General features: G+C 34.3%; 1 protein-coding gene across 1 annotated transcript; it reads right to left on the minus strand.

Moving 5' to 3' along the window:
* Positions 1-503: 503 nt before the first annotated feature.
* Positions 504-16,814, minus strand: LOC126874989 (odorant receptor 24a-like). Its single transcript, XM_050637594.1, has 6 exons — positions 16,521-16,814; positions 16,046-16,452; positions 1,418-1,517; positions 1,253-1,354; positions 1,025-1,180; positions 504-938 (listed from the first exon to the last, which is right to left on the minus strand). Exons 1-6 carry the CDS (start codon positions 16,812-16,814, stop codon positions 873-875), a joined length of 1,125 nt encoding a protein of 374 aa, XP_050493551.1. The 3' UTR covers positions 504-872.
* Between the last annotated feature and the right edge of the window lie 532 nt (positions 16,815-17,346).

Genomic DNA, 17,346 nt, shown 5'->3' on the forward strand with positions numbered 1-17,346 from the left:
AATACACAACAAATAAATACAGCAATAATAATAAATAAATAAGTAACAAAATGCATTTTCTTTAATAATAGCTTGTAAGAACCGTAAAGTAAATAGATTTTATTTCTACAAAACTTTACGAATAAGCTTAAAGCGTTTGATACAGAAATCAATCTTCTAGCACAATCTTATAATCCAAAAAGAAGGTACTACCACAAAGCGGTAATAAAAATTCAAATTATAATTTGAATACACATAATTTGATAAACACAATCTGCACACCATCAGTGCAGTATGTACTGTCACCCCAAATACATCCTCCGGAGGCACGGTGGACTGCGTCAATGTTGGAAGCTGCACTATTTTTATTCGTCGACAATGTACTATTTCAAAGATATGTAATATATATTTGGTGCAGGAGTATCGTAACAATATCATATAATGTAAACAGCCCTATCAGCTGCTACCTCTACTCTTACAGCTAAGGGTAATCCCTAAGCTTCACACTAAATGGTATATCAACCTTCAACATATACGCTCAGCTATAACAGATGTAAAGTATCCGATTGTTACAAAGAAAACACTTTGTATTAATCATAATATTACGAATAATGGAACAAGAATTTTAACTAGTCATCAATCATGCAACTAATTATAAATTATGTAACTGTTACAATATACAGAGTCACATTTTTTAACAGTGATACCTGTTTATTCGCCTATTTGTGCATTACGCAACAAGTTCAAAGTTTGATATAAGTATTACAATTAGTTTTCACCGATATTATAGCGTTGACATTTTACTAATTGCGGAACTTACTTCGTAATCGTGATGCTAATCATAATCGTAATAAAAACTTCATTATATGATAAAATTAATACTCTGGATACGCTTATGTAGAATTATCTCCTATCGCGGCACGCAAAGCGGTGAAGATGGACATGGCATTGGATAGATACTGAAATGTCACCAATTTGTTATTCATATGTTATCCTTCGTTGATATATTTATCGCAATTGACATTTGAATATTAACTTGTCGTACCGAACAATAATAGCGGAGAGAGAGCTCTGGTAACACGCAACTGACAGACAAAGTTACGGGTTCTTGAAATACTAATACGTTTAGTAAATTCTTTTGTATTTCTAACGTCTGTTTATACCATATCAAGTTGTATGCACTTCGTGAAACATTTGCGCTCTAAGAAATGTGATAGATCGATTGTAACAAATAAATTATATACAAATTACGATTACATAGAACATGACTTACCATTTCTCTTAAGTAGTCAGCAGGCCATGCGTACATGAAAACTTCCGTAAGTACAGTGAGAGATACGATTACGAACTGCAGTTTTAGAAGTAGTGGTGAATTCTATTTAGAAATAGTATTATCAAGTCGTTATATTATACGTAAAGTACAAGAAGTCTCACTTACCACAATTAATATAATTCCACCAAAAGTCAAGACAAGTGTGCTTATTATTATTGAAAAAAGTACCATAATACGGAAATTATTTAGCACTTCCTCTGCGTACCTAAAGGAATAGAACACTTACAACGAACGTAAATGTATCATTCGATCTATACTTTGTAAAATATTGGATAATTATATCGATCAGACTACAATTCATCTATTTCAATAATTTTCAAATAAGTTACCAGGGTTATTATTCTGACTAATTTCACTTATATATATAACTGTTGTTTAATTTTAGTTTTCGAAACATTTTTTGTTTTAATTAAAATTTAGAAATTTTATGTTCATTAAAATTATTTCGATACCTTTTACTTTGTTGTAGATCAAATGTGCGTTAAGTTTGGGTGAAATTTAGCCCTAGTCGCGAATTTGTGTTTTTTAATGATGTTTATTTGACCCAAAATACAATTTTAAATACATTTTGGTATTCACAATAAACTATGAATTTTGGTAATGATGTGTTAGGCAAGGGTACCGATACGCGACGGTACGACGTAGCCATACTATATTATGTGTCGGCGCTTTACATTTTTTGTGTTTAATACAAACTTTGGGTTTAAACCGCTGGGGAGCGGAGCTTTTATATGATTTTATTTTTTTTTTTATTTTTCTGTCCTGAAAACTTGGTCGCAAAACAGGACGCTTCGGTAGTCTGCTTTTTGGGTGCTGTGTAACTTTGGGGAGGGACGGGATGGGGGGAGGGAGAGGGGAGGGGTCGCGAACTTGTGTCCTTCCCTTCAAATGACTATGGCCTGCTGCGATGAAGCGTTGTTACGGACGATTCGGATAAGGACGGCGTGGCCGGAAAATATCATACAGTGTAGCATACCATAAGGGGAAGGCGTAAACCTCTCTAAGAATGATGGTCGATGACCGTAGTTCCTTTTCTTTTTAAACAGTGTTTTATTATCATGATAAATGTATATAATACATAACAATATTCAAACGTAGTTTCGAAAGACATCAATAATTGATTACGAAGTTTGAAAGAAATTTGAGAAGATAGATGGGAAGGAGGAGAAGGGTGGACCCAGAATTTTAGCTTTAGGTATTTATTAGTTTCCGAGGTATTACTAAAAAAATTTCGGTATTACACATTGAATTCTGTCTATACTGTCTATACTATACAAATGAGAATTGAGAACACAGACTCTAAGAATTCAAGACCCGCGAAGAACTATTTCGCATAAATGTACTTTTGTTTGGTGACATCATATAACTACCCCCGTGATGATTACAATTACAGCGCAGAGATTAATTCTTGTTACCAATTTCCAATCTGCAAACTCTTCACTAATATAAAGCAGAAGGACGATAAAGAGCATCGACCTATTAAATAATTTACGATTTGGTGACGTAAAAATTCCTCAACAAGCAATACTAAGAATATTCAGCATTCGGTGCAGCACTAGGAATATTCCCGACAGCAAAATTAGTGGACGAATATCATACAAAAATGATAGATGATCACTATTGATCCACATTATTATATGTACATTACTGATTCAGTAGACGAGTTTCGCTAGATATGGAAAAAGATTACCCAACAATGTTATTTCTGCAAATGTAAATAAATGCAGCGAAATGTTGCATACAATAACGTTAACTGAGAGATCATTAATTATGTTACAACGAAACATAGCAATTTCTGATGGTTTGATGAACGGTCCAATGGGAATCGTAAAAAATTTATATCGTCAACATTTTGAAGAAATCAGCTGGAAAACGAAGCATTCCCTGACGCAGTGCTTATAAAATTTGACGACCAATCCATTGAAAGCAGATTCAAAGATATCAATGGCTACGTTCCGATATCTCTAATAGTGCAACATTGCAGGCGATGAACGGTTATGAAATTAACGTTAAACTAAGAATGTTATCCCTTATCTTATAAGCTGTAGTGACTGTATATAAATTACAAGAAACTACATTAACCAGGGCTATAATTGGTCTTCGCAGAAAGAATTCTTCAAAGGACAAAATCTACGTTGCTCTTAGTCGTGTTAAAACGTAAGATTGTCTAGCTACATCTGATTTAGCGCCTAACAAATTTCTCCATGACTCGCATGACGAAAAAGCACTTGCAGAAATGCAAAGATTACCAGAACTTCCTTTGGCAAAAAAGCACCTGAAGTATACTTCCTATGATCAATGTGTAAAGAAAAGACCCAAGTATCTTTGAAACGAGGAGTTAGTAATAAAATACGCGGAGCAAGTCAGCTTTGAGTAACAAGCCTATGTTTAGAAACGGGCGATGATAGGAAACTTTGTAAAGCAACCGCTTAATTTCATCACTTTCAGCGACGAGTTTGTGGAGAAATGTTGGGATAGAACCGAATGAAACGACGAATAATTCAGATTATTTGCAAGAACGATAGTTAAGAATAAAGAAGTTGAATAAATTTCACAAGCGAGAACAATCGTTAGACTATCCCTACAAGATGCAGGATGTTTCACCGTGACAGCTTCAGCTAGCACAAAGAGATCGATGCGCATACTTAAAAATTAAATGTTTGTTACAGACAGTAGTTGACAATAAACATGTGTGAAAAATTCTGTAATGGGATCAACAGAAGACATACTCTACACGAAGCAAATAGAATCATCTTGAGACGCAACAATTGCAGAGCTCTCACTGATCATACGTAACTGAAATTGACGATCAGCAAATTCTTTGCAATAATAGCAGTAAATAATAAATAAATTGGACAAAGTTTGCAAACGAGACTAATCTCGGCGCACTACACCTACCAGGGATGCAATGCAAAAGGTTTTATCCTGATAACTCCATCGAATTCAAAGTAATCGATAAACGTACATAAAATTTGGATTTTTGCAAAAAATATAGTTTACAGAAAATTAAAACAAAAAGATTATATAACAAGGCCAACGGGAAAACATATTCTATGAGATGCAACAGGAATCGTTTTGGCTGATGAAGTCTTTCCATGAAAATCGATGAACATACGCGAAATCAGTATAACATTCATCGGTGAAATTAGTGTTTTAAAACAGTTTAAAGTAAACAAATTGAAAAAGTTTACTTAACGAGATCAACGGCAGGATATGCCCTACAAGATGCGAAAAGGATCATCAAGATTAGCCAAGGTGTTTCTTAGAAATTGACGAACATACATGAAAAAGAGGAAAGAAAATATCGATATAATAGAAATATCATTTAATCGGATAAAGATTTATTCCAATTAGAATATGTGTATTTGTTATATGTATTTAATTATATTATGTCGCAGATCGAGGAACATGTTTAATATACTGAATATAAAGTATTTTTTCATGCATTATTGTACATTTCTTTTCATATTGGCTTTTACAATGAACTTTCTTTCAAACGTTAAATATAAAAGTCTTTTGCTCTTTGGTAAATTTATCATTGACGCATAACTGAATAATCCCTCCCTGGGTGTAGGAGAAGAGATTGGTGTGTTATATCAAAGAAAATACACGTCGAATCAATGGATAATACTTTAACATATGCAAATCGCGACTTTCACGGAAGAAAAATTTTGTGACTTCCAATTCTGCATTAATAGAAACTCAATTATTGGTTTCAGGTTGTGATGATCCAAAATCGAAAAACTCATCATCTGCACTATCAATATCCTCTGACGGTCCCTAACGAACATAAGAAATGGAAGACAAGTTGCATAAAAAAATAATACTGCATACGTCATCACAATAATAATACGAAAATTTTGTCTATACGTACTTGTCAGCAACAATCGTTTGAAATTCTGCGTATAATTGTGGATGGTGACTCGTTTCGATGCAATTCAGCCATCCAGATTTAAATTTTGAAAGCGAGAACGTTATAACTGTAATTTGCTTAATCTCAATCGTAATAAAATAAAAAAATAATGCCAATCTTGTATAGAAACTCTTCAATAATCCTTGAACTAATGGCGCACAGTACTTGTATTTCTTTTTTATTAATGTTGCTAACTTTTTCTAACATAAAATCTATAACACAATGCCATAATGTGGTTCTTTTTCTCCCAGGATGATATCTAAAACTTTTGTTAGTGGTGTTAGACATTGTAGATACTCTTCGATATATTGAAATCCAGTGCCTTTTATGTTAGCGTTTAAAGTTTCTCACGTATTTTAAACATTATTTGCAACGAGATCGCATAGCATATTCCATCTTGCTATTTCTGGTCTGTTCAAAGTATATCTTAATGTATTTTGCATAATTTCGGCAAACTTAGGATGTGCGGTACATTTCCGTAATGTACCATTCCATTTGGATATAACTTTGTTGTTAATTAAGAGCAATGTGTCACATTTTTCACACATTGCCGCCATGCAATAAATTGTAGCACATAACCTTAAAGTATGTGCACAACATTTTAAATGTAGTGATAAACACGACCTGATATCCAAGGCGAAAGATTCATCGTCTTTATCGACAGTTACATAATTTTACTGTCTTTATTTTATTAGAACTTTAATTGAATTCAAAGAGAATTTAACGAAGAATATCAACAATCTTATCAAAACTGTGTACGTCTTTGAATCTCTTACATGCCAAAGCTGCTGACCACCGCTCGTATGTAATTTGCAACTTAAGCAGTGTACACTAACATCGAGAGAACTTCTTCCTTTATCAGACCACACATTGGCTGTAGTGTATAGATACTGTGTTTCATGTAATTGTTGCTTTTACTGAGTAACTGTGTGCAAATACATCTCACTTATTATTATTAACTATGTTTCTACGGCTCATCATCCTAATTGCGTTTCCATGCTCTTCGATTCCTAAGTTTTCAAAAATAAGTCAAAGGTCATCGACACCTGATAAGGCTGCCATTCAATGCACAACATATTTGTTATTTATGCGTTACACCGTTCTTCTAATGACCGTTCCTTTGCTTTTTTTGCTCATTGTTACATGTGAAGAGAAATGTGTAACTAAAACAATATAAGAAATTTCCTCAGTTTAATTAGATTTCCTGCTTTGTTTAATATAATCTTTGTTGAGAATGACAACGTGAGTTCGTACTCGCCATCCATATGCAGATGCGCTAGTTACAATAAATAGTAACTAGAAGATAGTTCTAGATATAATCGATAGGTTTAAAATATTCTTTTGTTTTTTTATCCCTAGTCCATGTAAGAAAGCGCAATAAAGGTTATTCAGCTCAGAACGGTGTGATAGATTTATCCGAAGAATAAACTAATAGCTATTGTGATCCTACCTCTAAATACAGAAATAACAACAATTTTATGCTTTTAATATGATTTATAATTAAAGCTGTTCCTTCAGCCGATGCCACTGATGTCTCGAAAACGTTCTGATTTTTAATATAATGGTTCATATTTAAATACCATAAAAAGGACATTCATAAACACTACGTAATTTTTCAAATTAATCACTGTAAATGTTTCCTTTCTTATAAAATATTGAAATGGATCTCACTTCTAGGAAAACTCTACATCTTCTCTAGTGTTTAGTTTGTGGCATAACGATTCTCTTTACAGCAGCTTTTTTGGTCTTTATTATAGTACCGCCGAAAGATCGCCGGCATACAGACAATGTCGACGATAAAGTGCTAATGCCGACAAATCGAAAGGGTCGGGAAACTTCAATATACAGGGTGGCTGATAACTGGTGGTACAAGCGGGAAGGGGGTGATTCTACGCGAAAAAAGAAGTCGAAAATATACAAAAAAAATTTTTTTTTTTATTTTTCCATCGAGACAACAATCTACAGTGAGATCCGTTATAACGAGACGTGATAAAGTGCACGCGTACCGAGCGAAAATTCAAAGTCGATTTTCTCGAAAACAAAGCCTCAAACGAAAAATTTTTATTCTATATTTTCGACTTCTTTTTCGCGTAGAGTCACCCTCTTTCCGCTTGTACCACCAGTTACCAACCACCTTGTATATCGGCATCGCAGTCGTTGATCGTCAATTAGCCACTAGAGAGCGAAGAGTCAAGAACCGTTAATGGGGTGTTGTCATATCACACTACTGCATTAAGTTCCAAATTAAATAATCATCGTTTTCTGTTTAATCCACTGTAGTAAATCCATCTATCAATAAATTACTATATAGGGTAGAAATCACTAGAAATCTTAATTTCTAATATTTCTGAATAAAGAAATTCTATAACACATTCATTCACGTTTGTTCTCTCTATTCCGAGATAAAATCTCAACATAAAATACTTTCACACTCATAATTCAAAATATCGACTTTTCGTATTTAACGAATACTATTCTAATGCTGATAACATGTTTATGTGTTATGCTGCTGTACGTCGAATATTCAGTTAATTCAATACAAAAGGTCGAGTATTATCGATTATAGATAAAATATTATCAGCAGAATAGTGAGAGTTTTACAAAATTCAAATGAAATCGAAAATAATTAACACTTACTCGCAATATTATTCAAATAGTATTGCAATTGCTATTTGAATAATGTATTCGAATACATAACGATAAATTATTCGAACGACTAGAGAAATTAACTTCCTATGAATAATGAATAGTTATTATCCGAATAAAATATTCAGCCGAAAGAATTTATACGAATAATTAGTTTAAATAAATATTTATTCGGAATCATTCGAATAACGTCCAAATCAGATTTTAAATTACATTACATTTTAATTTTGGTGGTCGGAAAATATGAAGTTACAATATACCGTACTTACCGTAATTTCGGATAGCATGTTGGATGCTGTCTTATGGAAATAAGAAAGGGCAAATATTGGTAATAATCTTGGTAGTAACTTGGTAATAGAGTAATATTTGTTGCGCTATATATTTTTCCAGTCACCCTTATCTAAAGAAAGCAAAATGGCAAAAACACAGAACAAAAGAAAACAAAAAACACCTAAACAAACTCGCTAAAGAAATAAAAAACAAAATAAAAGAGCACAACAACAACGAGTTCACAAAGTTCATCGAGTCACTATCTGCACACGAGAACTACAACTACCCTCTATGGAAAGCCACAAAAAAAATAAAGAAGACAATAAAAATGGTACCAGCGATCAGAAGAGCAGATAACACATGGGCAAGAAGCAACGAAGAGCAAGCGGCAGAATTTTCCAACCACCTATGCAACACATTTACCCCACACAACATCAACAACAGCAACCACAATAGTCATACGGACGAGGATGCGCTAACTACTAGCACACCAACTGACAAATACTACACCATACACAAAGCAACAGCACAAGAAATCAGAAACATAATTGAGAAAACAAAAAATAATAAAGCACCAGGAATCGATCTAATTAACGACAAAATCTTGAAAAACTTTCCGCCAAAAGCGATAAGACAAATCACAATAATAGTTAACGCAATACTAAGAATACAATACTTTCCAAAAACTTGGAAACTGGCGCAAATCATAATGATACCCAAACCAGGCAAGGACCCACACGGAACCAAATCCTACCGACCAATCTCATTACTTCCCGTGTTCTCTAAGATACTAGAGAAAGTAATTTACGACCGAATAAAACCTATAATAGAGAAGAATCAACTAATACCGGATCACTAATTCGGATTCAGAAACAAACACTCCACAATAGAACAAATGCGCAGACTCGTCAATGAAATCTTACAGGCGCTGGAAACAAAACAATATTGCACGGCACTCTTTATGGACATCGAAAAAGCATTCGATAAAATAAACCACACTAGCCTACTTCAATCAATCAGGAAACAGTTCCCGGAGCAGATATACCAATTAATCAAATCATACTTAAGCAGCAGAACCTTCATAGTAAAAATCAAAGACACATACTCTGAAGTTAAAGAAATCAAGGCAGGAGTTCCGCAAGGAAGCGTCCTAGGACCAATTTTATACACATTATGCACGGCCAACATACCAACAACTAACAATAGCAAAATACTGACATTCGCGGATGACACAGCTGTACTACTCAGGCACACTAACCCTGCAACAGCAGTTACATTACTACAAGAACATATCACAAAAATAGAAAAGTGGCTTCAAGCAAAACAAATTAAAGCAAACCCCGATAAATGCAAACACATTACATTCACACTGCGAAAACAGAAACCATCACATTGTACTAAACGGCACACACATAATACAAACAAGGCAAGTCAAATACCTAGGACTCCACTTAGATTCACGACTCACATGGAAACAACATATTAAAGCAACAATAGACAAAATACAGATGGCAAGGAGACAAATGCATTGGCTAAGAAGTCGAAAATCCAAATTAAGCACAAAAAACAAATTAAAAATATACAAAACGATCATAAAACCAATCTGGACGTACGGAATACAACTATGGGGAACAGCAGCAATGAGCCATATAACCAAAATAGAGGCAATACAATATAAAATACTCAGAACAATAGCAAACGCGCCATGGTACGTTAGAAACGAGGACATTCGGAAAGACCTGGAAATACCAACGGTCAAGGAGGAGATTAACAGAAATGCAAGAAGGTACAGAGAAAGAATGGCAACGCACCCCAACCGGCTGGCAGCGGAAACGATCGGCGCAACAAACATAAAAAGAAGACTAAAAAGGAAACACCCAACAGATCTCACAAAGGACGTAACCTAACATACAAACACTCACCACACTAAAGAAATAAATCAATCAAATTCGAAGATGGTATCCCACTGGGGGTAGCCATCCACATGTTATATTATTATACCACTAAGCTATAATATTTTACCAAATGTCCTACTGGACAAATTGTAAAATGTAAATAAATAAATAAATAAATAAAAACCCTTATCTAAAATGTAATTTTACGAATCGTTTCATATATTGAAAATAAATTGATATTCCACTACATTCTATTACTTCAAGCGCAATATTTATTTAAATAAATAAAGTTTATCATCTAAATGGTTATCACGTTAAAGTAAGCCATGCAGTACGCTGAGAGAACCAAGCTTTGGAAACTCATAAATTTTGAACTAATGGATTCCTAAACTCAAAACCATTACATTTTATCTATATTATAGTATCGTCTTCAGAAATATTAGAAATTAGGATTTCCAATGGATTAAACAGGAAGCGATGGTTATTTAATATGAACTTAATGCAGTAATATGATATAACTAAGACTATCATTGATAGTTCACAACTCACAACTAATAATTAACAACTCATTACTGTTGTGTCGCGTAAGACATTTGCACTCCATCTCTCGTTGCTTGACAGCCAACAGTCCATGTACCGTCATTCCGACCCTCAATAAATCTATGGACCTACCATAAACATTTAACTTTTTAACTTCATTGTTTCAACATATGTTTTGCAGTTAATCTGTTTGTTCTAAAAGATTTCCTAATCTTAGAAATGTTTTCAGTTTATGACTGGTTTTTAGAAAAGTCCTGGGGTTTATTATGCGCTTTTAAAAATTAGGGAGAAAGCGGGCAGTGATTCGACGGAAAAAGTGGATATTTATCTAACGGAAAACCCGAGTTTTCCCTTAAACAATGACACCAACTAGCAACATTGGTAGGAGGTTTCCTTCCCCTCTTATCACTCATTAACATTGACTAGAACCAATGAACATCGCAGATCGTTGCCCTCACCTTACTAACGAAAAGTGTGAGCAACGAATCCGCTTTCTTCGTTCAAAAAATCACACCCACACCGAGCTTTCCTCCGTAATTGCACGAGAGCGGAACATCAGTCTGTTTAATTGCTATTTCTGCTAGACCAAGAAAGTCACCCTTTTCTTATATTCAACTGTAAGGGCTTTGCTCTACTACGAAAAAACATCTATCGGAGTATCATACTTCAAAGTATCGTCTACGATATTTATATCATACATAACGGCGTAACACATCATTGTATTAAGTTGTTGGAAATATAAATTTTATAATCCTGTTAATCGCAGTGTTATATCACATCAATCATCCTTATTATCCCACAAGCAATAATGGGATCGATCTGTTCACGGTGTCGATTCTTATAATCATAGCGGGAATTTACGACTCCCGTTGACGCGCTTCCTCGCGATAGATCGAAAATACAATAACAACTCGGCAAACAATGATTAACCAACTTGCAACTCGCTCTTAACTCTCTCTCGACTCAACTCTCTCGACTCAACTCTCTCGACTCAACTGACGACTCGCAACTAACTAACTCCTCGCAACTAGGCTCTCAATTAACAACTGATGATTTATTGTCTTGCATACCCCCACCACGTACATGTTCCGTAACCGTCCGCGATCATGGTCACGTACGCCTTCCTTCGAGTAACTATTTGACTGAAGGAACTAGGATACATTGATGGGCCGTTTCGCTAATTGAAGTTACCCTTTTGGCCTGTTGGCACTTAGACTTTCTCGCAATATTATTTATATTTCGTCGGATGTTTCTCAGACAATCTTTCCACGGTACTACAATATTTATCGAGTACTATCAGGAAACACAAAAACGGTTACAAAAGAGTGGTGTCCAGATATGAAGTTTAACCACCGGTTGCCTGCGCATCCAATATCATGTACCATGCAATTTGAATCCGTGGAATATGGAAGCAAAATATAAAATCTTCCATGGGCCAACTCGTTTTGTGACATTTGTAGATATAAACCATATTACGTGACATTTTGTAAGAAAAATCGTAGATTAGACATTATACCTAGCTATTCATTAAAATCCATAGCAGCACATCGAAGACTGCCTCATGCAGTATTTGTTTAATGTTTCCTTTAATCCTTCCTTTAATCCCCTGTATCCATAAATAATTAATAAGGTTCAAAGATCTGAAAATGGCAAGGACCCAAAAAATCTACGGCAGAATAACTTAAACCTATACTAAATCTGCAATTAACTCCAACTTTATTGTGGATTTTTACAGTTTATACAGTTCTCTAGCATTTTGCCTCGGATATCGAATGATTCTGTCCTTCCAGAACTATTCTACTCTCTTATCGAATTTCGAAAGTCGCTAAAACATGTTACGTAATATAGTAATAGTGGAGAGTTCATTCGCAAAGAAAAACTTACGATATTCTCCACCAATGTTTTCCCTTTTTTTATATAATTTTCTCGAAATTACCCAGAAACAGTCATGATCCCCGAGGTGTTTCTTCTAAAGCATAAAGAAGTATGCCTATTGAGAAAACATTCAGAGAAGACATTCAGTAGCACGATTGTAGTGCATGCGTGAAATTTGTATAAACATTGTTTATATGTACTTTTGTTTATTAATTATTCATTGAGGTAAAGGATTAGAGAAAACATTAGTCTTCTGTACTCAAAAATTCCTTATATTGCCATGACAAAACTTTGAGAATATTGAGATATTGTTCGGAAAGGCACCAGTGGTCGATCGATACGGAATTTGAGGAGTGTAGTGAAGAGGGAGGTAGTCAAACATGTGATAGGAATTTTGAAATTGATGCGCACGGCTACATTTTTGTTCAGTTGGAACCATGTGGGTATTGATGGCCTAAAGAGTAGTTGTGTAGTTTCACACTTGATGGCATTAATTTTAAGCTTCCAGTATGAAAGAAATACGTACATTTTATTAAGTAGGTCTTGCAAATGTTTTTTGATTATTGATAGTTTTTTATGACTAGTGTATACTATTAAGTCTTTGGCAAAAGCAATTACAGAGTTATTGACGTTATCAGGAAAGTATAATTTTAAATAAGTACAATGTTAAATAAGTACAATTTATCACTGAAATAAAGAGAAAATAGAATTGGTGAACGTCCCTGATAGTAATCTGCTGGGGATTTTAAACTCAACGTTAGCAGCATAAATCGGAAATAAATTTGTTAATTTCATGCGTTGTACTTATTTTATTCGGAAAATCAAATTTTGAATAAGGCGGAAAAGATTGAAATAACAAAAAATAAGTACATACTTGTTATATTGCAGTTTCAAATTTCTCCAATATCTTATCTTAAATATCTCCAATGTCTTACTTATATTTGGTAAAAGTGAAAGAGGTATATACCTAGTGAGGTTGGAACCACTTTTATCTTTCTTTAAGAGTGGTATAATTTCCGTTTTTATCTAAATATTGTATTAGGAAAATAAACAAAATCTAAGTAATTCTTGAATATAACGACATAATCCCTTCTATATGCCTGAGACATATATATGAGCGCTATATTAGGGATCTTGTTATACCCACATACTCTCTCTGGTTTAAGTTTACTAAAAATTAATCTGAGCTCATCATAAGTGACGAAATGTTTATCAACCGAGGGAATCTAGAACCGGGTCGCAGATAGGATAGACTTTAATAAGTATACTTAAGGTTGTCTTTTGAGATCAGTCTGCAAACGTCTCAGTTTTAAATTGTAATATTCTACTTCAGATAAAACCTCCAAATTTCTTGCTACCTAGATTTGCATTTCACTCATAGATCGTCTTAAATTTAACATCTATATTTTGTAAATTAATATTTACTTTATTAACTAAATTGGAATTGTCATGTGCAACTAATAAAACAAAACAGAAATATTTGCTTTAGGACGAAGTATTGAATGTATCTGAGGGAACATTTTTCCAGAATTATTAATATTAATAATTGAAATTCTATTGTACCAATAAAAATTTATGAAGTTTTGAAATTCTTCTTTTATATGTCTTTTAAAGGAATTTAGGCCTTGCTACGGACTGCATGCAATCTTGCAAAATATACTGTATCTTGGTGAAAATGATCTTTACAGGAATGCTTCTGCGTTACAAAGAAGCTTTTAAACTGTTTTAATTTTTTAGTTTTAGGTGTTACATACTGTAAAAGGAATTGATATTATTATTCACTTTGTGGTTGATGCTTCGTAAGCGTTACTTACATTCTCGTTCCCTTCGGCCAAATAGAAGCGCGTGCTTACGCTGGGACGGGGAGGATACGTTCAAGAGCCCCGTGAAGGTTCTAGTCGGTACAGATTCGGCACTACGCGTTAGGATTACGAAGTGTCTGTTAAAATTTACTTCACATTGAAAAAAAAGGTTGAGATAGGTTTTCTATACGGTCATGATTATATTACATAGGATAACTCAATAAAAACTATTATCTAACATAGTTTGTTATCTATTAATTGTATCAAATAACGTTCGAAATGAATTATGTTGCATTTGAATGATTTCTTTGTATCTTATATTTTTGAAATATCAGGGTCACGTATCTTTATTTTAATGTTACGTCCTAGCCAATAAAATACGATTTCAATTATCTGTAATAGGGTGTCCTTGGGCCATTGAACCGTACGACGAGACAAGATATCCAATCTAATTGTATCACTTTGTTTTATTGTGTTTGTTCGAAGTTTTCGTCGTTCATTCCTTCGCGTTTCTTCAAACGTTGTCAGAATAATTGGTGAACTATTCTGAGTGAGCCCTATTATCTCGCACATTTCTTCTAATTCGTTGTGTCGTATGCATTCTATAGCAATCTGTACATCGTGATAAACGAAACAAATACGTAAGCTTATTGATGAATGTATCATATCTGTTTTTGGAAGAGCTTTCGTACGATGTTCGCAAAATTTACATTGTACTTATATTTATATTGTACTAACAAGACTAGTACGCTACACATTACACTTTAATTTCGAGGAAAATTTCCCAACAACTATTTTCAAATAGATGGATTTGTCCAAACGGATTCACTTTCGTCGAGTCTAAATCCACAATTCTTCTTGCGGAAGGCATTAAAACCCGCTGTTTATCAAAAAGTACCAATTGGCGCAGAAGATATACGATGGCGTATTGAAAGAGCGTTCGAGAAAATGAAACCGGACTATTACACTCAGTATTTTGTGTAATTTTGAGATTCAAGGAAAAATCAAGGCCACCTTACTTTAAAACTTGAATTCATCTTCTCATCGGTTACAACAGGGGCGCAGAACTTCTCCGCCGAACACCGCACGACTAATCCTCTCAGCTATCCCATTACCAGACCATTGAGAATGCGAGCGACGAGAGCGAAAAAGACAGTCCAGGGGCTACCGGGAATAGTGTAAATAAGAGAGTATGGTGGAGCTCGCTTTCCTGCGGTCTACGACAAACAAACGACTTACTCGAGGCCCGCGAATTACGATATCGTGTTAGGAAACAAACACATTAACCTTGAAAAATCCAAGGTTACCTTGATATCACAGAAAATATAAGATGTAAAAGAATCAGATTGTATCCATCCGACAGACCACTTCAAATGCAACTTAATTCATTTAAAATACTTTTTATTATTATTATTTTATTTATTATTACAATTCTAGCTATATTAGATGATAGTTTCTTTTTACTGACTGTGTATGTTTCCACGGCGATGCATTTATACGTCTCACGTTTTATTTTGTATACAGAGAAAGAAAAGAAATGAATACTTCAGTAAATGACCAACTTTCCTTCTTTCATATTCTTTGGTTTGATTTTAGGTTTGGATCCTTTGAGTTAGTTAATACACGAAGAAAAACAATAAACAACCTAACCGGATAACTCACACCGAAATAAAAAGCCTACAAAACATTTTTACAAGCACTTTGAAAACTACAGCCTTGACAACACTTTAGAAAATACTTGAAATTGGTGATGTGCGCCCTGATCGATATAATTACCAAATGTTGCCTTTACCTCCTTAAAGATAATTGCTTTTTAATGCAAACAATTAGCGTATTGATACTTGTACTTTTTTCTAATTCCACAGTCAAACATTCGAATCTTGCGGCTGTGAACCAAAGCAATAGCGCTCCAAATATGCTCACGCAACTGTGTGCAGCGCATTGGTAGCTAAGAATAGATTGATGCGCATATATAATAATATTCATTGGCGTATAATTAACGCGAAATGGATATTCCGCATCGGCTGGAAAAGAAATTGGCAAGATTGCAGGTCCCAATGAAAAACCAGTCGCAGTCGCGTACATACATACTATGGTACATATGCACAACATGTCGCATCTTGTGATATATTTATAGAAAATTTCCTTTTCATACTGTTGCGTTTCTTTAACATAAGTCATCATTTCTCTAACTGTACGCTGTAATTCGTAGTTAAAACACATATCTGTTTACGTCAAATGCCAAAGGTAAGCAAATAGAAACTTACTTGTAGAGAGTCTTGCTTAATCCAACACATAGTAGTCTGAACGATAAGTTGACACAAAGCTGTTGACATGCACATACATTTGAAAACAACGACCAGGTCGTCAGGGTGCAAATAAATCGAATATAACATAGGCAGTAGTAACATGCAAGCACTAATAATTGCACTTATTTGTAGAATTCTGAAACCAAGGACTCGAGTTCTGCTGCTACTAATAGGAAGCGGCCAACAGAAAGATAAAGCAGCACTAAGCCAAACAATGTGGATAACTTTCTCCGGTGTCACTTGTCTCAACATAATTACAACAAAGTACTTGCTTTGCGATTCGAACGAAATGGAATTAAAGTGATAGATAGAACGATAGGAACGATATAACAATATATGCAAGTTGTTGGGACTTGAAAACCCGTTACATTGCTTTAAATGCATCTGAATAATCACAGATGTTACCCGTATAAAATTCTGTTGCATGCATGAGAAATTTAATAAATTATACCCGGCGTAACATTCAAAAGCGAGATATCGATTAGTGGTTTTCTTTGAATAGTATTTCTGACGTTAACAGCTGTGTTGATAATGATACATTGGCGGTGCATATGTTATTAGACAGGTGCAAAGGGAGGCTATCATGCAACAATGCTAGAGTTCATGAGCACCGTATCTTAGGAAAAGAATATACATATGTATGTATATATTCAATTAAACATTCAGTAAGACAAGAGCGTGCTCGCAATGTTTACGAAAGACAATGGTCAGAAAGAGAACGTAATAGCTTAAACGTACGGTATCGCTTTATCGATAAGCATCTTTTAACGTCTGCTAGTCTAGT

The sequence above is a fragment of the Bombus huntii genome, chromosome 17, assembly GCF_024542735.1.
Source record: "Bombus huntii isolate Logan2020A chromosome 17, iyBomHunt1.1, whole genome shotgun sequence".
In the NCBI taxonomy this organism is placed as follows: Eukaryota; Metazoa; Arthropoda; class Insecta; order Hymenoptera; family Apidae; genus Bombus; species Bombus huntii.